General features: G+C 31.1%; 3 protein-coding genes and 1 long non-coding RNA gene across 5 annotated transcripts; 3 read left to right on the top strand and 1 right to left on the bottom strand.

The window, feature by feature from the left end:
* Positions 1-1105: 1105 nt before the first annotated feature.
* LOC123918845 (syntaxin-61-like) lies at positions 1106-4251 on the top strand. The gene is made up of 7 exons (XM_045971005.1): positions 1106-1278; positions 1825-1935; positions 2413-2526; positions 2665-2849; positions 3444-3534; positions 3695-3760; positions 3877-4251. Exons 1-7 carry the CDS (start codon positions 1225-1227, stop codon positions 3985-3987), a joined length of 732 nt encoding a protein of 243 aa, XP_045826961.1. The 5' UTR covers positions 1106-1224; the 3' UTR covers positions 3988-4251.
* A 2404-nt stretch (positions 4252-6655) lies between these two features.
* LOC123918844 (AUGMIN subunit 4-like) lies at positions 6656-13293 on the top strand. Of its 2 annotated transcripts, XM_045971003.1 has the most exons (14): positions 6668-6893; positions 7081-7128; positions 7680-7805; positions 9004-9345; positions 9465-9564; positions 9670-9718; positions 10350-10443; positions 10711-10782; positions 10864-10922; positions 11987-12055; positions 12132-12183; positions 12792-12869; positions 12968-13054; positions 13224-13293. In XM_045971003.1, the coding sequence occupies exons 1-13, from the start codon at positions 6765-6767 to the stop codon at positions 13043-13045; spliced, it is 1296 nt and encodes a 431-aa protein (XP_045826959.1). In that variant the 5' UTR covers positions 6668-6764; the 3' UTR covers positions 13046-13054; positions 13224-13293. The 2 variants fall into 2 exon arrangements, with proteins under 2 accessions (XP_045826960.1, XP_045826959.1); XM_045971004.1 differs by lacking the exon at positions 13224-13293 and having other exon boundaries at positions 6656-6893; positions 12968-13190.
* Positions 13294-16267: 2974 nt separating this feature from the next.
* Positions 16268-20383, top strand: LOC123918843 ((3S,6E)-nerolidol synthase 1-like). Its single transcript, XM_045971001.1, has 7 exons — positions 16268-16362; positions 16472-16742; positions 16874-17249; positions 18050-18268; positions 18638-18776; positions 19462-19719; positions 20006-20383. The coding sequence occupies exons 1-7, from the start codon at positions 16360-16362 to the stop codon at positions 20279-20281; spliced, it is 1542 nt and encodes a 513-aa protein (XP_045826957.1). The 5' UTR covers positions 16268-16359; the 3' UTR covers positions 20282-20383.
* A 723-nt stretch (positions 20384-21106) lies between these two features.
* LOC123918848 lies at positions 21107-21625 on the bottom strand. The gene is made up of 2 exons (XR_006812936.1): positions 21446-21625; positions 21107-21351 (listed from the first exon to the last, which is right to left on the bottom strand). It is a non-coding gene; the product is annotated as an uncharacterized LOC123918848 (long non-coding RNA).
* Between the last annotated feature and the right edge of the window lie 6065 nt (positions 21626-27690).

Genomic DNA, 27690 nt, shown 5'->3' on the forward strand with positions numbered 1-27690 from the left:
AACTTTTAAGCTATCAGCTATAAGCTATCAGTTAGCTTATCAGCTATTAACTAACTTATAGCTTATTTTTACGAAACAGACCCCTAATGGTTTTGGAGGGTATTGATGAGCATCCCGGTTGCCATTGATGATTGCAACCAAACTTTACATGTCTTTACAAGTTCAAGCTCAATCTAGTGTATTAGTAGTAGATTGCAAAGTTGTTGTCTCCATTCCAACACACTCTCCTTGGAAGTGGCAAAACCATTATATCTTTACAACACTTTTGTCTTCATGTGAATTTGAAGGTCAAAGGATAATCACCTTGACTGATTCATTTGGACTAGATCTGCTACTATAGTAGATACACATAGTTTCATGTTGTACTTGATCATTGTCGTTGGTTTGAGATTGGACGGTTGACAACAACAACTATGTGACGCATCTATTGCATCAATTCTAATTTTGATTCATTCATAGTTGTTTGTCACATTTTGAAAGATAGAAACCTAATGTTTGGGATGGCATTGCTGAGCAGCATCGTTGTCGTCGTAGATTGCAGCGTTGCAACCTAACTTTGCTTGATGACCCTATATACATATCTTTACAAGTTTAGACTTTGATCTCGTGCAATAATAGTAGTAGACATGAACTTTTAGTCTCCATTCCAATACACTCTCCTCCTTAGAAGTGAGAAGACTAAATCTTTTTGTCACTTTTATCTTTATGTGAATTTGAAGGTCAACTTCATGTCTTTCCTATGTAATCAAATGGATGAAGGATGATGACCATATAAAAAACATTAGTTTGGAGATTGATTCATGGATCCCTTATATATTAGTGTCATAATTTGGGAATGTTAGAATCTACTAAATGAAATGCTAATATTGTCATTCATTGCTTAGGTAAAACAGTCATATCACACATTAGTTCTCTATCATTCCAAAGAGTTTTTGTTTTTAAATAAATAAATAAATTAAAATAAAATTTGACCAAATAATAAAATAAAATAAAAAATAAAGTTCATATGTTTATGTTTTTAACTTTTTATAAAAAAAAATAAAAAAATTCATATGTTTATTTATTTATTTATTTTTTTTAAGGAAGAAAAAATTCATATGTTTATGACATGGAGAATTTATATGATCAAATTGAATACAGTAATAAAAAAGAGAGAAAGCACTAAATACAGTGTCACAGTGTTCAAGACAATTCATTCATCTCCTCACCAATCCATAACATAACATGCCCTCAGCTCAGGATCCATTCTACGTTGTCAAATCCGAGATTCAAGAATCTGTATGTGTTTTTTTTTTTTTCAAATAACCTAGGGTTCACTTTCTATCTAATTCGATTACGTAATTTCAGTTTTTCTTCATAATACTTCATATATAATTCTTATAAATGCTGCGAATTTCAGCGAATAATTGTTATCATGTGTTTTTATATTCAATTTTATTTATTCCAATTTGATTTAATGGTCTTGTAAGTATTTTAGATTTTTCCCTAAATTCTTAGGTTATTAATCTGATTACGCTTTTTGGTGCATAAATTTTGGATTTTGAGCAGAACCCAATTGTGATCTGTGACTTTGAAGTGTGGACACTGCATGATTTGTTATACAAGTATAGTATTAGCATGAATGACTGAAAAGAAATACAATGTGAAAATTTAGGGTTTTGAATTAAAATTGAAGTGGGATGTGAAATTGAAGCATGAGATATTGCTAAAGAAAATGTTAAATGTTGAAATTGATAAAGATTTGTTTTTGGTGGAATGAGTTTGTTATTGTTGTAGGATATGTGTTTGATAATTGTCTGATTTTTTTGTTGTTGTTAATTTCAGATTGATACTCTGCAATCTACTTTTGAGCAATGGAAACGTACTTCTGATGCTGAAGAGCGAGGACGTGTTACAAAGGAGGTTATTGCTGGATGTGAAAGCATAGAGTGGCAGGTAGATTCATTGGATGCATATGCAGAATTGTTGGAAAAATAGCTTGTTTTTAAATCTATGTTGTTAATCTCAGATAGTGGCGCGTGTAATGGATAGCGGGATAACCGCTATTGTGAAAACTACAAATCCATAAAAATAAATCCCAACAGGGCTAAATACTATTGTTGGAATATAATTTTAAACTTATAATAATTTAATATGATCGATTATTAATAACTTTGTAAAAATTTGTTATAATTAATTCAGTATTTTCATTTAACTTCCCCTTTTTTTCTTCTTTTTCCCCTTTGTCTATTTAACACATCTAAGTCTAACTCACGGATAGGAAAATCATTGTCTATATTCTTACTCTACGTTCATTAGTACACATAAAACAGGGCTAATGTCTGCATTGATTCCTTTCTTTGTCCTACATGGTCTTTAATTCTGTGACTTAATCTATAAACAAATGCTGAAGTATTTTGTTTTGATAGAAAGGTGGATGAATTGGAAAAAGCAATTGCTGTTGCTTCTAGAGAACCTTCTTGGTATGGCATTGATGACGTGGAGATTGAAAATCGGAGGAGATGGACAAGCAGTGCTCGTACTCAGGTATCCAAATTGTATTCCCAATTTTAGTTAGTTGGGAAGTTGCAATCTATTTTTTTTTTCCAACTCATTGTATATTTATTTTTACTTTTGTACTTGTCTTGTGCGTAAAGATTAAAGATTGATTTCTTGGTTATTTAGGTTGGCACAGTGAAGAAAACAGTCGATGCTGGAAAGAGCTTAAGTACAACAAGCATTAATGGGATGCATCGAGAACTATTGAGGCTACCGGATTCCTATCAACCTTATACATCCAACCAGAATGCTGCCAATGATAATGATGATTTCATACAATCAGAATCAGATAGACAGATGCTTCTTATAAAGTAATTCTTTGCCCTTTCTCTCTCTCTAATTCATTTGGAACTGGATTTTACATTTGTCTTGTTTTCCAAGTTGGCATAACATTCCAAATTTAAAGTGACTTTTGCTCATCTTCATGTGATTAAACTCTAATCATGCCCACTTTCTATTTATGAGGTGGAGAACAATGTTTTGATTATTTGGTTGATCTCTCAAATGGATTAAATTATAGTTCAATCCTTCTGATTTTTCAAGAAGAAAATAAGATCTTGTTTTTTTTTTTTTTGACAAAAAATAAGATCTTTTCTATGTGCATACAAATTGAATTGATTACGTTGTGTCTGTATGTATGGGTCTCTGCATACAAATTTTCTACTGTTATAATTATATTAATATTAATTTTATAATTTTATCATGTTACAAAAAAAATCTCATTAGCATTATCGTTAATATTTGATTTATGTTTGGATCTATTCTCATTATTTATTAAGGCTCATAAATTACACTGCTCAATAGTAATAAAAATTGTCCGGGCATGCTTATGATTACTGGAAATACAATTAGTCTTTGGTTGCAATTTTCGCTTTGATTTATTCTATATCTATTTGGGATGATAGGCAACAGGACGAGGAGTTAGATGAACTTAGTTTAAGCGTGCAAAGAATCGGAGGCGTTGGACTCACGATACACGAAGAACTCCTTGCACAGGTAATGGTTTGAAGTTGAGAGCTTTTACATTCCACGATTCTTACTATTTTGCAAACTTGTGTTTTCTTTAATTTTCTTAGGCAAAAATATTGTTCCTATGCCTTTGCAACTGTCTGTCAGAATTTTGCATTCTAAAATTGTCAAAATTTTATTGCTTCAGGAAAAGATTATAGATGAACTGGGTAACGAGATGGACAGTACATCAAATCGTCTAGATTTTGTCCAAGTGAGTTTCTCCATCTAGTTTTTATTTTCTCATTGAAGTTGAAATGTTGTGATTCTTATTTGTAATAAATTTGAGAGATAAAATTTTCATATGTTGCTCTTTTGTTGTGCTTGTAGAAAAAAGTTGCAATGGTTATGAAGAAAGCTAGCGCGAAAGGCCAGATCATGATGATATTAGCCTTGTTGGCTCTATTCATTTTCCTATTTTTCTTAGTCTTCTTAACCTAGTCAGTGTTACTATGCTGTTTGTATATGGAAAAATATCTCATTTTTTTATGGGGAGATGCATAACTAATGGAAATACAGTCTTCAATGGAAGCCTTCTTGTTCATGGTTTCTGATAGACATTAGAAAATTCTTTTGTGATGTACTTCATGGTTTCTGATTAGACAGTAGAAGAGTGTAATGTACTTCAAGGTTTATAATAGGATTTTGGATTCTGGACAAGTTGGTTTGGATAAATGATGTCATGATGTTCCTCTTTTTAAACCATTTTATGGTGTTTGTGATGTTTATTTTTTTTGTTTGTCATTGCTTTTTAAATAAATATTGGCATATCCACTAACATAATAGATGAACAGTCTTCTAAAAGTAATGATCCCAAACACTATATTTGTTGAAAACACATTTTTTTTACTGAAAAAAGCAGAAATTTTAGTGGCACCTATCTGCAAATTACAAACTTGTTGTTGTCAAAATATAATTTGGTATGTATTCCATAAAATAGTGTGATATGACGGAATTGGTACCTATCAGGCTATTCCTTATTCATGAGAATGGTATGAATGAGATAAGGAGAGGGAAAACAATGAGTAATCAGTCAATTTAGTTCCTAAACTATCACTCTCTCACCAATTTAGTCCCTAAACTATTAAAACCAACTAAAAGGTCCCTAAACTATTTTTCATCCATCAATTAGGTCCCTAAACTATTTTCCATCCATCAATTTAGTCCTCCGTTATCTTTTCCGTTAACTGTTCTTTAAAACCCTAAAATCCAAAAGCTACTTTTACGCTTATATATCTCTTTTGATGGATAATGGATTTGTTGACTTATGTAATGAATTTGATGGATTATGGTTTAGTTGATTTATGTAATGAAGATTATGGTTTATGGTTTGAGAGAATGTAGCAAATAGGGAGTGAGTGATTGGTTAGGCTGTACTGAGGAACATTTTCTTTTTTTATCAGGCTACTGGCCTTACCTTGCTTTCCTAATTGTTATCGTTTAAGGAGCTTGCTTCATTTCGTTTGCCTTATTTTTTCTGTTTCGTGAAATTTCTTCTATAAGAATGTAACAGAGAATCGATCCTCTGGTTGTATTTTCCTCTTTTGGCTTATAGCTTGGGGCTAAAGAGGATTTGTCCTTGACTGGGCGCATTGCTTTTTTCATTTATCTATTGATCTAGCTCCTTTCAGTAATACAATTTCTTCTTCTAGATAAGAACTAGTAGTAGAATCATGAGACATAAATATTTCAAATGTTTGTGTCTGCTCTTATGTGTTACAGTTGCTTTTTCAGTGTTGTTTAGCAGTAATGAATTATGTTAAAAATGAATTTGATTTAACAGTATGGTTTAGAGACTATTTGTTTTAGCAGTAATTTGATTTAGCAGTATGATTTAGCAGTAATGAATTAGCAGTGTTGTTACTATTTTGTTGTTTTTTAAGATAGTTTAGGGACTAAATTGAAGTATTTTTTATAGTTTAGGGACTACTAACAGTCACTTAACGGAAAAGTTAACCGAGGGATTAAATTGAAGGATGTGAATATAGTTTAGGGACCTTTTAGTTGGTTTTAATAGTTTAGGGACTAAATTGAAGGATGTGAATATAGTTTAGGGACCTTTTAGTTGGTTTTAATAGTTTAGGGACTAAGTTGGTGAGAGAGTGATAGTTTAAGGACTAAATTGACTAATTACTCGAAAACAATCCTACCCTCATCAAAACACTAGTTATGATGTATAATAACATGCACCATTTTTCAATTTATAGTATTTTACTATTTTTTTTTTTGAATAATAACTTTTGTAACCATTTAAATATATAATTGTGTTTGTACCAAAAAAAATAATATAATTGTGTATTTTTTATAGGTGGAGTGTTTGTGGTTTGAATCCCGACTTTTGTATATATAATATAGTGTTTCTACTAATTGAGTTAAATTCACAACGACTATAATCATGTGTTTGCTATTATTTTGTATTGTGGATCTTTGTTCCAATGTTTTCAAAACTTTAAGATAAGTTTCGTTAAAGGACAAATAAATAATGTCGCTTTTCTCTACCTAAAAAATACTAATGTCGCTTTTGTTAGCAAGGACGTCAATGTTATATACGTTAACCCCAAATTTATGATTATATCACATTCTCTATTGAATCAATTATTTTAGATAAAATGAGTTGAGTTTGTTGTTGGAAAAAAAATTAACATCTCTTTTTTATTTGACAAATAAAATGAATATTTAAGAAAATTCTAACATAAATCACTTGTAAATCTACAAATGGTCCATCGTTGATTAATATTTAATGAATTACATTAAAAATACGGCGAGTGATATGGTGGACCATTTTCATAAATGGTCTGCCACAAATCAGTGCTTAAAATTAAAAAAAAAAATCAACAACCGTCGACAATATTTAAAAAAATTAAAAATCATTTTCTTATATATAATATAATGACATAGTTTTTTTTTTTTTTTTACGAAAATATAATGACATAGTTGTCATCTGTTTAATACAAGTTAAATATTTATTTTTCATTATTTTAATTAAATTAATATAAAAATAAATTATTATTTCAAGTTTTTTTTTTCCAAATAAAACAAAAGGGAGGGAATTTCCCTTTCAAAAACAAAAAAATCTTAATTTTTTAAAAATTTTATGATTGCTTAGTCTGATTTTTTTATTAGAATTAAGTTCCTGAAACTTCAACTTCAATTCTCTCGTTCTTCTTCTCCATCTTCAACTTACCACCCCCACACTCAAAACGACACCGTTTTCTTCAATGGTTAAGGGTTTGCACAGCCAAAACCTTCCCGCCGATGTAGCACAGGTCGTTGATCAGCTTGAGCGCCACTGCTTGGCTCCTGATGGATCTCTCATTTCCAAACCTCTCTATAACGATCTGCAACTTGTACTTCACTCTCTCTAAATTATGGTTTTCTATGTGTTTTGTTGAATTTGCTTACAAAATTGGAAAATGGGTGTTTCATTTTTTCATTCAAAATTCAAACTTTCTTTGACCCATTTTGTTAAATGTTTGAAAAATGGAATTAAATTTAGTTGGGTATTGAAATTTGATGTTTGACTTTGATTTGCAGGCTAGAGAGGAAATGTGTAGGGAAAGACTTCGTTACTTAGAAGCCATGGTATGTATATAAGTATATGTATACATTGTACACTGTCAGTTTAAACCAATTTTATACAATTTTACACTGACATTCGATGAAAATATTTTTTTGCCACAATATTTCACTTTTGTAAGTGTATTTTAGAAGTGATAATATAGAAACCAAAATTGAAAGACTTGCGTTGAATGCCAGTCTAAAATGTATGCACATTAAACTCTTATGGTATGTTTGGATAGAGGGTTTTTGAGGTTTAAGTCTATATCTTGGTATATATTTGAGTTTTCAAAAAAATTTGAAAGAATAACATGATAAACGATCATATAACATTTTAATCTTACTTAATTTAGTTTTGGAAACATTTTATTGCTTCCTTAATTTATAAAAAGAAAAATAAGCCCTCCCCTCCGAAATTCTTTATCCAAACATACCCTTAAGGATTATAATATGGTGTTAAATATTTTGTTTTTGGTATTGGTGGTATGAATTTGGTTAAGTGTAGTGTGTGTGTGTGTGTGATGTGATTCTTATTTTAGTGATTTATATTTTTGATGAGGTGGATTTGGTTGCAGGCTATATATTCCGAGGCTATTGCAATGGTAGAAGAGTATCATCAAGCCATTTCTGTGTCTAGCATTGGAGGAATTAGAGATACTGGAGGTCTTTATCCGCAGTTCGGTTTGAGGAACTCTCCTCAGGTTTTGAAATATTATTTCTTAAATGTTTATTTGATTTAGAAACCAACATGAGAGCGCTCCGAGAATGTTGTTTGTTTTGGTACTTGTTTGAGTCATCAATATGGAGAGAACATTATAGTCTTTACGAAATGCTATTTGTGGGAATGGTGTATTATATGGATCATCTATTTTCACTTAAATCATATGCTATTTGTGAGAACATTATACCTTAAATCATAGGTTACATGGAGGGAAGTGATATTTGTATTTTGGACAGCGTAATAATGAAGATATTGATTTTTGACAGCAGAACAGCATACATCACAGCTTACCTGTGTGAGAATGATGTTTGATTGTTCGTACTAAAATTTTTGAGTCATGTACATGGAGAGAGCTATTATACTCTTTACGAAATGTTCTTTGTGGGAATGACTTATGTTAGGCTAGTTAGTTTAATCAGTTAGAACTTAGATTGAATAGAAAGAGCACTTTTATTAAGAAGATAGGAAAAATAGGCGACAAAAACTCTCCTCCAAGAGCTTCCCCTTTACAGTTGAGCTACTTCTCTATTTGCCAAAAGTTACAATACTCGATGATTCTCTCTACCCATATATCTTCTATTTATGCACGATACTCTCAAACTCTAACTAACAAACTAACTAACAACTCTTAACTACTATACATGATACCTCTAACTAACTGACCAGATATTCCCATATATTCTATATCCTAACAGATTAGCTACCTGAGTACTCTATTGGGTCTTAAAAGTCAAAAGTTGGTGTGAACATGGAACCTTAGTTTCTCTAGACAATTGTGAATTAACTTGGTTTGTTTCAAATATGCTGACTAGGTTATATCCCACCCAACATTGAAAGGAATGGGTCTGTCCTGTTTACAGAAACTATTCATTGTTTTTATGAGAGGTTTTAACTAAATAAATTAAGGAAGGTTTCATGGAGGTTTGTCACTCGGTATTGCAAAATAACTGTGTCCTAGGTAGTTAGTTACCTTAGAGAGGACTGTGAATGTATTTCTTATAAATTACATATATCATTTTCTGTATATTTTGTCAGAATATTTTCTGTTATTTTATTTTACCTTTTCAATTCTTGATATTTTATGCTTTCATGTCTATGCATTGTGCATTGTGTGCTTAAATGCAATTTTTGGGCACTGGTTTTCATTGATTTGCATTAACATGTCTATTTATTGTCAGGTTTATCAAACATTAGAACATCAAATGGTTGTCGCTGAAGCGGCTCAACGATTGAGACTACCTCTTATTTCCAAAGATGGAGAAGTTCGTGATGAAGAAATTGAAAAGCTAAGTGTAGTGTCTCGAAGCTCCCTTGACAGTACTAACACCAGTGGCGTGATCAACTCAAGCATGAATTCTTCTAATTATACCACTCCAAGCAGCTCTATTAGTGGGGTTAATTATTCTCTTTCTTCTATGGATCCAACGGAACCTGGAGTTGGCGGTGTTCCGAATCGTTTTCTTGGAATTACACCTGCTTATCTGTGGCAAACCCAGCATCAACAAACACCATTATCTGTGGTATAATATGTTAATCAGTATATGAAAGTCAGCTTTTTTCATTTTATCTATGATAGATTTTATTTTTAAGTGATTAGTTTGGTTATGTTTTTCGTTATTGACATAAACAATATCTTTAGGATATGACAGAATATCGCATGTCTCTCTCGCGTGAAGTAGATGCTCGCTTGAAAATGAAATGCGATAAGTTATCAAATGCCTTTATATTGGATGACAATGGTAAGTGTGAATTGCATATTTATGATATAATATGGGGATGTAATGGTGAATTAGTGATTTATAATTTGGTTCAGCTAGCTGATAATATTTTGTTTCTTGTTTCAGATTCATCATCATCTGGAAGTCAAAGTTCAACTTCACGGCTTCCTGAAAGGTTTGGGCTTATTGATGTTTTCTAATTCTTGTGATATTTAGAAAATTCTTTTGTTTTGGACATACTGTTTAGGAAATTCTTATTCACTTGTACTTCGTAACATAAAGAATTCTCTTTTTTTCTTCTTTCTTCCATTGGATAGAGGATTCCCTTTGTTGTGAATTGAACAATTTAGCTCTCATGTTATACATAAAAAAACTCTTTTTTTTTTACGAGCCGTACCTTAATTTTTCCCCCTCTTAAACTGACATTTCTAGCACCCATACTCATACCCGGTACGGTACCTATACATATGCATCCCTGCTTCCTAGCCTAACACCCTGCAACTCAGCAAGTGTAGTCCATTCCCTCCCTCCAATCAATTCTGTTTCATGTAGGTTTCCCATGCTTTGAGCCCAATAACTGACTTATCCATGACCCAGGTTCTATCAGCATGCACTCTTGAGCTTCTAAGATGAGAATTGCAAATGTTTAAGGCTTTACATTTGCCATTGCTTCTGTCTTATGCTTCTTTTATAAAATAGCAGAGCACTAATAATGTGTAATGTGCATGTTTTGGTACTTGTATGTTTATGAATTTGTAAATATATCTGTATACTAAATTTTCTTCATATATATGTTATTTTACCAGGGTGAAGTTGTTGATTGAGGAGATTGAAAGAGAAGAAACAGCACTGAGGGATGACCTTTATTCTGCAGATAGAAAATTTGCTGAATATTATAATGTATGTGTCACTGATCCTGCGCGTGTGATAGAGAAATTGCATGTGAAGTTTGTCATACTTATGCATTATATTTCTTTTCTTGATCTCGTGTTTTGGAAAAAACCCTAGTCCGATATTGAATAAAGATAAGGCCTGAAATAAGTTTATAATGAGTGACACTCCTCACCTTGCAATCTGGTTTTGTAAGGATTTTTCCCCAATATAAAAATATAATATCTTGTTCATGGTGATATAATGTAGATAGTTAATGTCATTACTCTTAATCAGGTATTGGAGCAGATACTTGGGGTGCTCATTAAACTTGTCAAAGATTTGAAGTTGGATCATCAACATAAATATGTGAGTATTTGTTTTTCACTAACTTCCACTACTTCGATAGTTAAGGACACAACTTGAATTGACCTCCCAATGTATTTATAGGATGAGTTGCAGAAAACATGGCTTTGTAAAAGATGTGAGACCATGAGTGCAAAATTGAGGTTTGTTTGTTATCTGTTACCTTTGGGCCTGTTTAATTCCTTAAATGCATTTTCAAATACTTCCGTAATGCCTTCTCTAATGTTTATTTTATCAGTGGAAACAGGAAACTTCCTTATATTTATTTTCATCGATGAGAAATCCCAAAACGGATTAGATAATTTTGCTTTTATTTTTTCATACGTTGTGTTTGAAATTCAAAAATCGATGTGGTTCTACTTAATTATAACTATAACATCGGAAAATTGATTTTGGTTCCAATATTTATAAAATGTATCTTAGTTTGGATTTTATCCACACATTGGTAGGTAATAGATTTTGAGCAGATTTCATGTATAATGGAACATTAGCACAAGACTTGTCTGTGCGTTTGATTCGTAAAACAGCAAGAACTGGACAGAACAGTAGAGGACAGAACAAGATAATACAGGACAGGACAAAACTGTACCGAAGAGATATAAGACGATAATATTTTTATATTCGAAAATAAAATGGGTATTTTCATATTTTTTATAGTTGTACTGTGGACAAAAAGTTGTACTGTGGTTCAGAAAGTTGTCCTGTCCCTTGCTACCTAATTTGTCCAGTCCCATAACCAGTTTCAAATCAAACAGTGTACAACAAAAGTTGTCCAGTTCAGTCCCCTGTTTTTTAGCAGATCAAACACACGTTTAAGTTGTTAAACCAATAATTGAAACATTTTATAATTTTTACTTTTATTTGAAACGTAACATGGTTCAAGCTTTTTGTCAACTTTGGTCAAACTGCATACTTTAAAAGCAACATGGATTGTAGAATTTGTAGTATTATGGTTTTAGTATTTCTGTTTCATCCATGGATAACACTAAAACTTTGCTGGATTTATGTTTTGAAAGCATGATTATTGGTTTGTGTAACATTGGCCAAAATGTTTGTTCTATCACTAGTATGGATATTTTCTGGTTTACATCGTACACAGTTACATAACTTATGTATTTCCATTATATTATCAGCAATTTCACAATTCATTAGTTTTGCTAGGTTCTAGTATTATCTAATAATTTTGATATCTGCAATTTCATGTCAGGGTTCTAGAAAATGTTCTCCTCCTCGGAACGTACACAAAGGAGTCTATACCTGCCCTTCATAAGATTAGGTATGAACGATGAAACCTCGGTAACTGTATGCAGTTCCTGATTTAATTTTAATCAGTTGTTTCCTTTTAATTTTAGGAAGTATCTCGTTGAGGCCACTGAAGAGGCTTCTATTGCATATAACAAAGCGGTATGTTTCCATTTTCTTTTCTAGATGTTCGTCCTTGATAGATATGGATGATGGATTGATTCTTATATGTTTAATCTAATAATATTAATGCTGTTTTATTTATTTATCTATGGTATGATGGTTTTTTCTTCATAAAATTTGTGATATGACGGAGTTGAGAGTATTTAGATGGATATTGCAACAACAGAAGAGATTTGGAAATAAAAATGAGTGAATCGTCAATTTAGTCCTTGAAATTATAGAATACTGTCAATTTAATCACTAAATTTATTAATATTTCAAAATAGTCCCGAAATTTAAATTTTTTTCTAACATATTAGTCCTTTTGGATCAGTAAATGTACTCCCAGAAATTGTCTGACACTAACTAACTTGATTGAAAATTTTCATATTCAAGGATCATTTTGAAATTTCACTTCCAAAGACCAAATTGAGTATGGCTTAGGGAGTAGGGACTAATTTTTGCGAATATGGATTCGGTTATAGTTGTTACATTTATGTTGTCCTAAATTTATGGCTGATATCATAATGATCATATTTTCGTCCATTATAGTGATCATTCATCATGTATGTGTTGGTTATATATAATGATATTAACTCTTGTACCAGGTTACTCGTCTGCGTGAGTACCAAGGTGTCGATCCTCACTTTGACGACATTGCAAGACAGTACCATGACATTGTAAAGGTGACAATAGTTTAGCAAATGCGCACTTCATTCATAACAAAGTTTATCTCAAGTATTTTTGTTATAAAAAAATTTCTAACATTGATTAAATTGTGCAGAAATTGGAGAACATGCAATGGACAATCGACCAAGTTGAAATGGATTTGAAGCGTATGTCGGATAGTGCTACGACATAGAAGTTTTATGTTGTGTTCATTTTAACACAGTTTGGTTGTGTATATGTGAATGAATGGTGTGCAAGGAATGATCTCTCTCTCTCTCTTAACCCTGCATTTGTTTTGTTACTAATTATGATAGAAATTTGAAACTTCATTCTATATAGTGGTGTATTCGGAAGAGTTACTCAAGTATTATTTGATGATCATACAATATTAATATGATTTGTTGTTAAGTGTTCAATGTACTTGTGATTTTATGCTTATGTCAATTATGGTTTGAATACCCTATTAGGATTAAAAATTTTGGTGACAGAACCCGATTGGTGCATTGGTATTGGCTTGAGACTTGAGAGTATGCTCCTCTTGAGGTCTGAGGTTCAATTCTCTCTGGTGCCAATTTGAGTGGGCTAATTTAGCTTCTTAAAAAAATAAATTTTGGTGACATATCTTATGCTAATTATAATATGAAATTCTCTTTTAAAGACATCATAATATATTTTTTTTTATCATTAATTTCCAGTTTTCAATTAGTTATTACTACTATGAAATCCTTAAATTTTCACGATGAAAACCAGTGATTACAAGTGTAAGCTTTTAAGGTGAAGCTTTGAATTGAGATGCCAATTTTGGATCGGTGTAATTTACAACATAGTTTTTTATTTATTTGAAACTGAGTGAGAGAAATGAAAAACAGTGTGTTTCGTTGAATTTCGTTGAAGAGAATTTCGTCTTATATAGTTTTTTCATCTTATATAGTTAAAATATAGACTTGCATTTTTTTCCCCTTATGTTTATTATAGATTTTAATTTGGTGTCCTACGTTTAAAACATATTAATTTGGTCTCTTACATTTTTACAGTTTGCATTAGTTAATCTTTTCCTTAGTTTCATCACATTTGACAACCATTTTGCATATGTTGACAGACATGCGGACATTTGGACACACTGACACGTAGTGTTAGTGATAAAATTAACGAAAATGACTAAATTTAGATTTAATGAAAACACAAAGGATCAAATTGATACGATTTAAACATAACAGACCAAATTAAAATCTAAAATAAACGTAACACATCAAATATATAATTAAGCCTCATATTGAGTCGGTGTTCTGTTACCATAACTACATGTGGCTAAACAAGATCTTATATTTTGTGCTAACTACTACGTATAACGTATACTATTACTAACTATATGTGGCTAAAAATGATCTTGTACTGTACCATAAAAATAGTAAAATAAACATGATTTTATAAATGTATCTAGGAATTTGAAAATGAGTTTATATTTGAAGGACAAATTTTATTTTTAAAACGATGCTTGTATTTAAAGCAAATGTTTAATTACACTTTTGGTCTCTTATCTTTATTTTAGGTTTTAAGTTACTCCCTTATCTTTTAAAAGTTTCATGTTGGTCCCTTATTTTTTCTTCCGTTGTATTAGTTAGTCTTCCCGTCAAATTTTAGGTTTCAAGTTGATCTCTTATATATATTTTAGGTTTCAAGTTGGCCAACAAAATTGGACTCGTTGCTTTTCTATCAAGGTGTGCGAGGTGCAACACACTCTGCGCGAGGCGCATGCAACGTTGTTGGGAATCTTCCAATTTTCTTCAAAAATTTTCATATGATTAGTCTGAAATACTTGTTCTCTGAGTTATGCATCCAAATATTCAACTTCTTGATGCACTAAAACCATATTTAAATGACTCAATTTGACTCAAACTAATTTAAAACGACATTAATTAAAATGATCCTAAACACATGTGATGATGAATGGTTTAAACGCATGATTCCAACTCTCCAAGGTATGAAAAATTGGACCTACATTGAATTGGTTTGTGGTTGTATAGTTGTAGTTGAAACTCATTTTTCATGAGATCCAAAAATAGCCACCACTCATCATCACCACCAATAACATGTGTTATTGTACCATGTTATGTTTTCAGATAGACATAGTACGTGTGGTAGTAGTACTATGCTTTTTAAATTTGATGTTTTTGGAATCCTAGATTACTATTGAAGTACGGTTGAGGAGCTAGGAGAAAAACCGATTTATAGTAAAATAAAAATGAAGTAAGATAAAAAAATGTGGTCCTTGTAAATAACTTTTTTTTTTAATAATGTAAATAATTTTTTTTGTTGTATATTATATAGTCCCTATATAAAATTAAGTTGCTTTTTAGTACTTGTAAATATAAATTTATAAAGTTTTTTCAATTTTATTTTTGATCAAGTGACATTAGCCCATGTCTAGTTCTTGAGTTTTATCAATATTTTTTTTATCAGATAATTTAGTAGTTAGAATTTCATCATTTAAAAATGAATAAATGGAAATACCACCAATTTTTACGATAATTTATATTGTTTCTGCCGATTGCCTTATGTTCACATGAACATATTTATTGATATATGGTAGTAAACTTTTAATGATATGCTTAATTTGTGATATACTTCATGTTGTGTGCTTGATTGTATATTGTTGCAATATCTTTGCTAATACGGCGTGAATTGATTTTTCATCCATACAAACATCCACATGTAATAATGGATGATGTCATAGATGACATGGAGTTACTTGAATTCCAGTTATAATTAGATTTTGTCAACAATTAATAATTTTAAGGATAAGCTGTGTCTCAATGAGTGTGTTTAATTTGTTTCCATAAAAAGAAAAGAAAAAAAAAATGAGTGTGTGTTTGTTCGTAAGGCTCTCATTCTCTTTAAACACTGTACTCTCTCTAGATTTATTTATAAACAAAAGTTTAAAATTTCAAACATATTAAAATAATAGAAAATGCTAAGGTCTAGGTAGCACTAATTAAAAAAAAAAAAAAATTAAAAATAGAAAATTTATTTCAAAATTTCTGTAGTTAATATTTTTAAAATATAAATAAAGTTGTTTTCAATATAAAATATTCCATTTTTGTTTCCTTAACTAGTGCATGATCCTTAAAAAATAACACGATGAATTGATTCAATTAATAAAATTTTGGTCTTCTTAAGCACGTTGTTAGAAGTTCGGTTTCTAATTTATGCGTATAAAAAATTTTGATTGAAAAGGAAGAACTCAACTTGACTCGACATATAGAAAGGAGGAAGTAACATATTTTTCTTTTTGGTAGGAGAAGACGAAGCAGCATATTTTTTTTTTTTGGTACAAGAGGAAGTAACATTTTTAATTGTAAATAAACATGAACCACGTGATTTATAAAAATTAAAACAATATAAAAATTGGAACAACGTAATATTAATTAAACTATAAATAGCATCACACATCATTATACTCATCAGCTTCCTTGAGTAAAACCACAACACAAGTTACAAATCTCTAATATGGTAAGTGTGGGAATTCAAAAATTATAAATTTAAACAAATTTTCAAATATCTATAATTTTTATTTATTTATTTCAATGTTCTAACCATTTTTTTTTACATTTTCGATCAGGATGTAATCTATGTCAAACAAGCTTTGAAATTTAATCAAGTTTCTAAGAAACTTGTTACTTGTGAAGATCCAATGGAGAGTTTTTATTTAATTGATATTATCCAAAGGCTTGGAATTGAACACTACTTTGCTGAGGAGATCAAAGTTGCCCTTGAAAAGCAACATTTGATATTAAGCAGTAATTCCAATGATTTTGTTAGTAGCCATACACTCTATGAAGTTGCACTCACATTTCGCTTGTTGCGACAAGGTGGCTATCACGTCAATTCAGGTTAGTTTAACTCACAATGTCAATATTATTTTACCGCTGACAGTTTTGGTAAATAATTTTTAATTTAAAGATCAAATATATCAGTACATTTGAAATTTTAAATATATAGTAGAAATTCCCATAATTTGCAGATTTATTTGACAACTTGAAGTGTACCCAAAATACATTTAGAGTAAAATATGGTGAAGATGTGAAAGGTCTCATTAATTTGTACGAAGCATCCCAGCTAAGTATTGAAGGAGAAGATGATCTCAAATATTTAGGGTACCTTTGCCTTGAGCTTCTTCAAGAATGGCTCTTAAGACATCATGATCATGAGGAAGCTAGATATGTTGCAAATACTCTTCAATGCCCAATTCACTATGGCTTGTCAAGATTTATGGATAAAAGCATATTTGTCAATGATTTGAAGGCTAAGAATGAATGGAACTGTTTAGATGAACTTGCTAAAATCAATTCCAGCATAGTTAAGCTCATGAACCAGAATGAGATCATTGAAGTTTCTAAGTATGTTTTCTAACTAACCAAACACCAATTTTTTCTTGTACTTGCGAGTTGCGACACCTAATTAATCACATTAAAATTTATGGTTAATTCAATTAGGTGTTAAAGATTCCTCCACATTGGATGAGTGATAGTCTGAAGTTTAAAAATATGTTTATAGGTAAAGGAAATTTTTGTAGAGTTGGGTTAGATCCAACTCAAATTCTAATATCAGAGTTTATCCAAGATCCATAGGATCACATGCAAATAAGATTTCTTCTATATCGAACCCCATCCTATGGTTAAGTCAATTTTGTGGAGTTTAGTTGTGCCAACCCAAATTCTATGATAGTATATGTCCCCATCCTATGATTAAACTGGTTTTATGGAATTTAGTTGGACACAGAGATGTCAATGGGGCAAAGAATGAGCGAGGAGTACTTTACCACACAATTTTATACTATTTAAAACGATCCCCATTCCCTATCCATTCCCCACTTCGCAGAGTATTCTTCCTTCATTGTCATCCCTGCAGATCACCACAATTGTTACTTAGATCCATCAACATTAAAAATTATCAAATTCTTCGTCCTCAAACCTCCTTTGGGGGGACTTTTTCTTCCATCTCCACTGATTAGTATTTTAAGGGCACTAGTTAAGAAAATTTAAAAAGGTAAATTTTATATTGAAAAGAATATTTTCTATACTTCAAAAACATGAATTACACAAATTCTAAAAACATTATACTATATTAAGCTCCTTGATTAACGCCCGAGTGACACTAGTTAACCTTTTTCTAATATATTTATTTCCTAAATTGATAGATGGTGGAAAGACCTTGGACTAGTCAAGGATGTGAAGTTTGAAGGGTATCAACCTCTGAAATGGTACAAGTGGCCCATGGCATGTTTTACAGATCCAAGCTTTTCTAACCAAAGAGTTGAGCTCACAAAACCTATTTCTTTAGTTTATGTTATTGATGACATTTTTGATCTTCACGGAACATTGGATCAACTTACTCTATTTACACAAGCTGTTAACAGGTATTCATTTTTTTTTAAATAAATCTATACATTTTATTTGCTAATATATAGGTATACAAATAAGTACTACATTCGTTTACGTGGATTTAATTCAGTTGGTATAAGAATTGGTTGTGGTAAAATGTTGACGCATTCACGAAGTTGATATTCTGTAGTCGTTGAATTAAAATTGAATTGTCTAAATTTTAAATTGAGAATATTTTATTTAATTTTTTTTTAAATATTGAGATATAAATCATCCACTTTTGATCGAACAACCACGGATATCTTGAAAGCATGAATCTTATAGATATTTTACTGTCAAAAATCTAATTTTAGTAATATCGTACTTAACTCTAATACTTACTATGAAATGATCTTTCGATCCAGATGGGAAATGACTGGTACAACGAATCTTCCCAACTTTATGAAAATTACTTTGAGTGCACTCTACAAAGTTACCAATGATTTCTCTGAAATGATCTACAAAAAGCATGGATTCAACCCGATAGATACACTAAAAAAATCGGTAAACCAATTAACTGTCTTTTTATTTTCATCACAGTAAAATTTTTTGGTGAACACGGTTAAGAAGTCCTACATCGGTTGCGAAATGGCCCGAATAAGTGTTTATATACTAGAGGCAATCCTCACCTTACAAGTCGGTTTTGTAAGGATGAGTTAGGCCCAATTCTAAGATGGTATCAGAACCTCTCCACGATCCGTGGGGCCACCTGTTATCAGGTTTCCGCTATCGGGCCACCTACCGTTTATATCCACGCACCAAGCCCAATAGTGCTGGGCGTGAGAGGGTGTGTTAAGAAGTCTCACATCAGTTGCGAGATGGTCTGAATAAGTGTTTATATACTAGAGGCAATCCTCACATCAGTTGCGAGATGGTCTGAATAAGTGTTTATATACTAGAGGCAATCCTCACATCAATTGCGAGATGACCTGAATAAGTGTTTATATACTAGAGGCAATCTTCACCTTACAAGCCAGTTTTGTAAGCATGAGTTAGGCCAAATTCTAAGAAACACTTTGATATCCTTAAATTTTATTGGATACGCACCTATCATATACTTATTTAATATCATATCATATTCAAGTATATTCAACAAAACTTCATGATATCAAAGAATTTTTTCAAAATTATTTGTAGAAACCAATTAATTAGTACTATATATATATCTAAGAAATTTTGAATGAAACAGTGGGTGCGGTTATTAAATGCTTTCTTGAAAGAGGCTATTTGGTTGAATTGTGGTCACTTGGCAAGAGCAGATGAGTACTTGAATAATGGAATTGTGAGCACAGGAGTGCATGTTGTACTTATCCATGCATTCTTCCTCTTTGATCATGTTCAAGGTATTTCAAAGGAAACTATTGCTATCTTGGATGATGAATTTCCAAATATCATATATTCTGTGGCAAAAATTCTTCGTCTCTCTGATGATTTAGAAGGAACTAAGGTAAGATATATGTTTATGTTTTAAATATGTATTTACAACATTTGATGAATTATATACGAAACACATCTCGGCTTTCTCGATTTTTTGAATCATTAATGTATCTGATCTATAATATAGATTAAATACATTAATTATTCAATTAAATCTAAAAAGATGAAATGTCTTTTATAAAAAGAACCAGATGAAATATTTTTTATATTTTTGAAAAATAGATTATACAACTAACTATAGTGTTAAATGCATGTTCTAATCTAATGGTATGCAATATTTCATTGCATGAATACAGAGTGGAGATGAAAATGGTCTTGATGGATCATATCTTGATTGTTACATGAGTGAACACCAAGATATTTCATATGAAGATGCACAAAGTCATGTTGTTGAGATGATTTCAAATGAATGGAAATGTCTCAATCAAGAACTTCTAGTCTCATATCCATTTCCATCATCATTTACCAATTTCTGTCTTAATGTTGCTAGAATGGTTCCTTTTATGTATCATTACCGGAACAACCCAAGCCTCTCTACTCTACAAGAACATGTCAAGTCATTAGTTAATTGATTGCATTTGGTGTAAGAGAAATATCCAAACTATAAATTTGAAAGTTTGTAATGGTTAAATAAATTTAAATTGTATGTAATGTAATTTAGTGGTTTATTCTAATTTTGTAATGTTCTTGTGTTGCAAGTTCGAATTAGTGAAGGATGTGAGTTTCTTTAGAAATATTTCTAAATATTTTTTTTTGGTATATAACAGAGTAATTGAAGAAACTTGATTATGTAAAATATCACCGATCAATATGCTTAATGTGAGTATAAAATTCATGCCAAATTTTTTAAAGTATTTAATGGAAATTTATCAATTTACTCATTTATATATGGTTTATATAAAATAGCTGAGACTAATAAAACCTAAAACATAATATCTACACACTTTGATGTCTATCTTTTTAGGTTCTATTGCAAAAAGATTTTATAGAATGGACTTATTGAAGAAAGTATACTATTTATAGACCCCAATTGGACTAGTTCACCTTGACTACAAAGTATACTATTATATTATTATTAGCTAAATGAACAATGAAGCATACAACTTGTTAATTAGTAGTTGTTTATATAGCATCCGTTTAATTTAACATTTTTTGGTTATATTATACATTTAATCATTTAAGTTTATTTTAGGTTTCATTTTAGTCAACTTCTAATCTCATTCTTATAAAGACACTCATCAACTTCCATACTACCATAGAGACATTAACCCGACCTATAAAAACACCATTAGACACTAACTCGCGATCTCGAATAAAAAATTATTGGTCCATCATAATCCAAAAAGTAGTTCCGTGAGGCAGAAGTAAATTGGACAACGGTAGAGTGAGAAACTAGGTAAATAAAGACACTTCCTTCTTAAAGGAGGCTAACACACTTTATTTAGACAAGCAGAGTGAATTTCACAATGAATATAGCAACTTGCATCAATCACCTATTCATTTTTTATTAACCTTAAGTTTGTGACCTAGGGAGTTTTTATTAACACACAATCACAAGTATGATCAATGCACTTCGAAACCTCAGGAAGATCACATGGCACTTGAACTTCACAATCTTTGTCCCGATGGCAAGGAGTTCTACCTATAATGTCAAATAGTAAATAAAATAAATATTGTTACTATCGTTTATATTGTTAAAGAGAATTTTTTTATAATGGTGTGAAGAAATGACTTACTAATTTCCATTTCCATACCAATTTGGCAAGAAATATAGGTTACAAGAAGAAACATAGAAAGAAGTATTATTAAAGCATAAGTAAACTTTTGAATTTGAGCCATATCTTTCTTTCTTTGCATTTAGTAAATTGAATAATTGTTTGTTCACTTTATAAGTAAAATTTTTATGGTTTCATAACTATAATTAAATAGATTTTAGCACTTTGGAGTTGCAAGAAGGCTATCTTAATATTATATTTTTTCTTAAATGTCTCTACGATATATTAAAGTGTCATGTTAATCTAGCAAACGATTGAACGTTAACAAATTTCTCACATAAAAATCTTGGTGATGATCAATGTTTACTTTTTTTTTAATATAATTTAATTAAATTTTTTTATCTCTCTTTTATCCTTTCATGATATACATGAAAGGAACCCCAAATAATAAATAATTCTTATAAATTTTGAAAAGACTAAATTGGACAATTGGTCCCTTGACTTATTTATTGATTTCATATTGGTCATTTAATTAATTACTGTTACAAGTTGATCCCTTAAGACACACTTTGTGTTGAGGAGACTGTTTTGTTAATATATCTCATTTTAGCTTCTTCAAAAAAAAAAAATTAATCCTTAACTTTAATTATGTTTGTTTTATTGGTCATTTCCAATAGTTTTTCTAAAAAAAAAACGTTAATATCCAAAATCCACACTTCTATGAGTCAAAATCATGCCAAGTTATTTCTAAATATTTTTTTGGTATACGAGAGTAAACTTTATTATGTAAAATATCCCCGATTAATATGCTTACGTGAGTATAAAATTGATGCCAAAATTTTCAAAGTATTTAAAGGAAATTTATCATTTACTCATTTATATATGGTTTATACAAAATTGCAAAAACTAATAAAACCTAAAACTAATATCACCGTTAGCGCTTTTTAACAATAGATGGGACATGGTCATTTTATAGTAGCAAAGACAACATGATTTCACAGTTTTGGTATGTGTCTAAGAGATGAAAATGGTCATTTTATAACAGCGAAGGCAGCATGGTTTCACGGTTTAGCACAACCTCAAGAAGCGGAAGCAAGGGGGCACAAAGAGGCCATACTTTGGCTTGGTAACCGAGGTTTAGCGGAAGTGTCGATAGAACTTGATTGTAAGCAACTAGTTGACGACATTTCCAACAACATTTCTCCCCCCCTTCTCTCTACCACAACCCACCAACACTTCCGGCGCCCAGCCATAAATCCAAAGTTTCTCCTTCAAGATGTAGCATCAGTGGGTGGTGGTGCCTAGCCCCTCACGGTCGCACCACTGTCGTTCCACACCCTCCTCTTTCCGGTGACCGCCGATGTTTTCCTTCTTTTGCCGTTGTTTCTTTTGGATCTCGTCGTTTTAGGGACATGGTGGGTGGTGGTGTTTCCACTTTTTGGCCGGTTGCTACGGATTTGGGTTTTTGCAGATTCGTTTTAGGAAACTGGTGGGTGGTGGTTCGTTTGTGCTGTTTCTACAAGGTTGAACATGGTGGGTGGTGGTTGAATTTGCTGGTATCTGCAGATTCGTTTTTAATAAATAAGAACCTTCTAATAAAATAAAATAGATAAATATTTGATGTCAAAATAATATTTTAATATTTGGTGTCAATAGAATTTTAAAAATCATAGAAAAAAAATGAAATTTTGAATACATTATAAAAGTACTAACATTATGACGTATAAATAAAATTATACGCAATTAAAATTACAATATAAAGGAACCTCCTTCTTAAAGGAGGCTAAGGCTAACACTTTATTTAGAAAAGTAGAGTCACTTTCACAATGAAATAGAGCAACTTGCATCAATCACCTATTCATTTTTTATTAACCTTAAGTTTGTGACCTTAGAAATCAAGGACACAATAATACGATCCTATAGAATAGATCATGTTCAAGATCGTAGTTTGTGACCTAGGGTAACAAACACTCACAATTATGATTAATGCACTTCGATATAAGAGGAAGATCACATGGCAAGTGAACTTCACAATCATCGTCCCAATGGCAAGGAATGTCATTATCTACAATGTCAAATAAATAAAAAATATTGTTACCATTAGGATTTGATATAAAGGAAATATCGTTTATATGATATAGAGAAAAATTTGATAATGGTGTGAAGATATTACTTACTCAATTGCGATTCTATTTCTAGATTCATTTGGCCACCACTATAGGTTACAAGAAGAAACATACAAAGAAATATTATTAAAGCATAAATAAACTTTTGAATTTGAGCCATATTTTTCTTTCTTTGGATTTAGTAAATTGAAAAATTATTGTTTGTTCACTTTATAAGTAAAAATTTTATGGTTTCATAACTATAATTAAATAGATTTTAGCACTTTGGAGTTGCAAGAAGGCTATCTCAATATTTTATTTTTTTCTTAAATGTCTCTACGATATATTAAAGTGTCATGTAATCTAGCAAACAATTGAACCTTAATAAATTTCTCACATAAAAATATTGGTGATGATCAATGTTTACTATTTTTTTATATTATAATTTAATTATATATATTTTTTATCTCTCTTTGAGTCTTTCATGAGGTTTACTATTTTATTCTTTGGTTATAATTTAATTATATTTTTTATCTCTCTTTTATCCTTTCATATATGATATACATGAAAAAACCCCAAATAATAAATAATTCTGATAAATTTTGAGATGCTAAATTGGACAATTGGTCCCTTAACTTATTTATGTTGTAAATGTTGGACCTAATCACAATAATAAACCACATATTTATATAAGTAATCAAATAAAAAGTAACATAAAAATATATATCATAGAAACTTATCTTTATAATTGTAGCAATTGATGTCGGCAACCGCGAATGATTGCATTGTCCTTAAATATTTATTCGCCTCATAAGCGCAAATCCCCATGATTCAACAGGTTCTTCCCGAATATAAATTATATCAAAAGTAACAGAACTTGCAAAAAATGATTAAACACCGGTGATGTAATTCAGAAAGATAATTCAATTATAAGGAAAGAGGAAGAACTTTGTAAGAGTGTGGCTCTAATCCTTATTTTACTCACATCTCATTCTCCTTATTTTTCCTCTCACGTCCCATGTATATGCAAGGAATGACTCCAAATTAATCTTCTCCTTACTAACCATAAAGCCTAGTAATAATTAGGATTGATAGCCATGAGAAAGTAACGGCATATTTTGACCAATTAGTTAAAACATGTTTAACAATTAATTAATAATAATAATAATAACATTAATTCTTTTAAAACTATATTTGGGAGCCCCTAATATAGACCCCAAATTAAAAGGACCATTGGTGGACCTCAACAAATGACCTGTTCTAGCCCGTCACTGTTTTTTTGAGAAAAAAAACTTCCTTTTATCTTCTTTAATCTATAAATTTTCAAAAAAAATAAAATTACACTTTAATCTACAAACCCATCTTTCAATTCCTACAACCGTGATCTATCTTCCATTCCTCTCCACTGAAAAGGTTGCACCTTTTCACTTCCACTTGCCTCTCTTTTCCTGAAAACACCCTTTGTACTTTGGTTAGTTTTTGAAACAAAAGATTTCTCTTTGATATCCACAGCATCATTTTTGTCTTCCCAGTTCCACCATTGTTGCTCAATAATTTTGAGTTCAAGTTTCCATTGACTCTTTATTTTTTTCGGAAACAAAATAGCTTTAATAAAACCAACCAATATTGTAGAAAGAATTAAGATGAGATTTTTTTCATATGGTTGTTCAAGATCTGCTCTAATGGCTGTTAAAGTTATAATCTCAATACACTAGATTTACGACTAAAAACTTGATTTTGATCAATGAATTTACAATGGTCCATTTTGAAAATGGTATTTGGAGAAAAAACAAAATAAAATACTCAAATACTAAAAATCTAAAATAATCCTTATCAAAATAAAATGGCATAATACTGTTCATTGAGAGAGAGAGAGAGAAAAAAAAAACAAGAAATAGCAATAGAAAAGCATATGTAAAAGTGACTTAAAATAATTATTAAAAGAAATAACCAGCTATTATAGGTAACTTTGAAAGGTCCATGCTTGGACCCCTTTTTAAGAGGGTGCATATTATAGGGGGACCCATATAAAATTATTTTAAATAACTTTAAAATAAATTATAAGATCAAAATATCCAACAATTTATTGGTTTCATATCGATAATTTAACTAATTAACGTTATAAATTGATCTCTTAACTTTAATTATATTTGTCATATTGATCATTTGCACTAGTTTTTCTAAAAAATGTTAACTTTTCTTATGTGGCTACCGATGTGGCCGCGTTACACACTGAAATGAGTGGTACGTCGAAAAAGAAAACCCGTTAGTAGTCATTTTCTACATGAACACTTCTTTTTTTAACAGGATGATAATGTATTTATCCCCTGTATGAGAAAAATGTCTTAACTCATAATCATATTCATTAGAACACCTAACGATAGTACTCATAAATAAATCATTTATGCGTGCATATAACGAATAACAAAAAGCAAAGTTAACATTTTTGAAAAAAAAAACTAATGAAAAGGAAAAACAAAATTAAAGTTAAGGGACCAATATGAAACCAATAAATAAAATAAGAGATCAATTGTCCAATTTAGCCTTTTAAAAACAATTAGCTGTGGAAATAGTGTGCTGAACTATAGTGATTTGAAGAACTAGCTAGATATCTTCAACCGTCTGATGCACGAGTCTTATGAGCTGTAATATCTAATAGTAAAAATAAATTGCACAAAAAATATGATGATGAATAAATGTTGGTGGTATTCTAGAGGTGGTATATTATAAACTATATTGTTGCAGAATATAGAGTAAGAAAATATTGTTTTTGGGGCTGAATATTCATGTATTTTTCTTATATGCCATGTGTTGTTCTTCACAATTGCATCTATATCTTCACGACCTCCTGTTGGCTTCATTACAAAAGTATCTTTCAAGTTTCGGCTCAGAGTGCTATCAACGTGGGGGAGATGACTTATTGGGTCCAGGGTCACTAGGCGTGGGAGTTAAGGTGGAGACAAGATCTCCTCGTCTAGCCACTTGATCTCTTGGAAAGCCTTCCCGTTTCTTTGAATGGCCCATCAATCTCATCAGCAGTCGATTCTTGATTTTGGAAGCACGACCAAAATGGTTCTTCGCGTATCTCAGTGGACGGGGAGATCTCTACAGAAGAAGCAAGATTGTTGCCAAAATTGTGAAAAACATGGGCTTTCAAAATTGGAAGTCTTTTCAAGGCAATAATAGGTTCTCGACTCGTCAAACTCTCTATAATCTAGACATCAATGGGGATGTTGGTAACTCTACATGTGTGTTATGTGGTATCGGATCTAAATCGACTGAACATCTATTCGTTTCTTGTAGTCAAACTTCATGGATTTGGTATGGTATTTTAAGGTGGTTGGGTGTTGACTTGGTGTCTCATCATGGAATTCTTGAGCATTTGGAAAGTTGTTTTGGTAAGAAAAATAGATTAGGGTGGTTGTTACTCTGACATGCTATTGTGTGGATCTGGAACTCCTGAAATGGTGTAATCTTTTTGGAGGGAACCTTTTATGTCGAGTATCTGATGGATAGGTGAAAATTTCATCTTGAAAATAGTTTCTAGGTAAAAATCTTGACACCCCTTCTTCCTTCTATGAGTGGGGGATGCACCCCATTTTGTGCTGAAACCGGTTGTTTATCGCGGTGTGGAGCTGGGTTTGGTGTCTCGGGTTGGGTTGAGGTCCTCTCGATGTGTGCCTTGCCTCATTGGTTCATCCATTTTTTTCTCTTCGAGAGGAGTCTGACATTCTCGTGGGTGTTGCAGTGTTCTTTTGTTTTGACGTCGATTTTTTTGTTTCGTTTTGCTAGTGTAGTTTTGATGTGATAGTCTTTGTATGCCTTTTTTTTTTTTTTTCCTTTGCATTTTATTCAGGTGGTAGGTAGTTGTGTGTACTTCTACTTGCTTGTACTTTTTTTTGAATTAAATAACATCAAACTCGCTTTGTCAAAAAAAAAAAATAGCATCAAACTCGCATTTGACTTATACTTATGTGATGTGATCTTAAAATAACCTCACATTTGACTCACATTTTTCAAACCATAAGTACATCATTCTTCAACCATTTCACGAATGTTTTGCAACAGTGACTTCCTTACAGTTGCTTGTATTTTTCCATCCTTCAAAATTTAAAAAGAACACTGATATGTTATTATTTATATTTATATATGTTCGAATAC

The sequence above is a fragment of the Trifolium pratense genome, linkage group LG3, assembly GCF_020283565.1.
Source record: "Trifolium pratense cultivar HEN17-A07 linkage group LG3, ARS_RC_1.1, whole genome shotgun sequence".
In the NCBI taxonomy this organism is placed as follows: domain Eukaryota; kingdom Viridiplantae; phylum Streptophyta; class Magnoliopsida; order Fabales; family Fabaceae; genus Trifolium; species Trifolium pratense.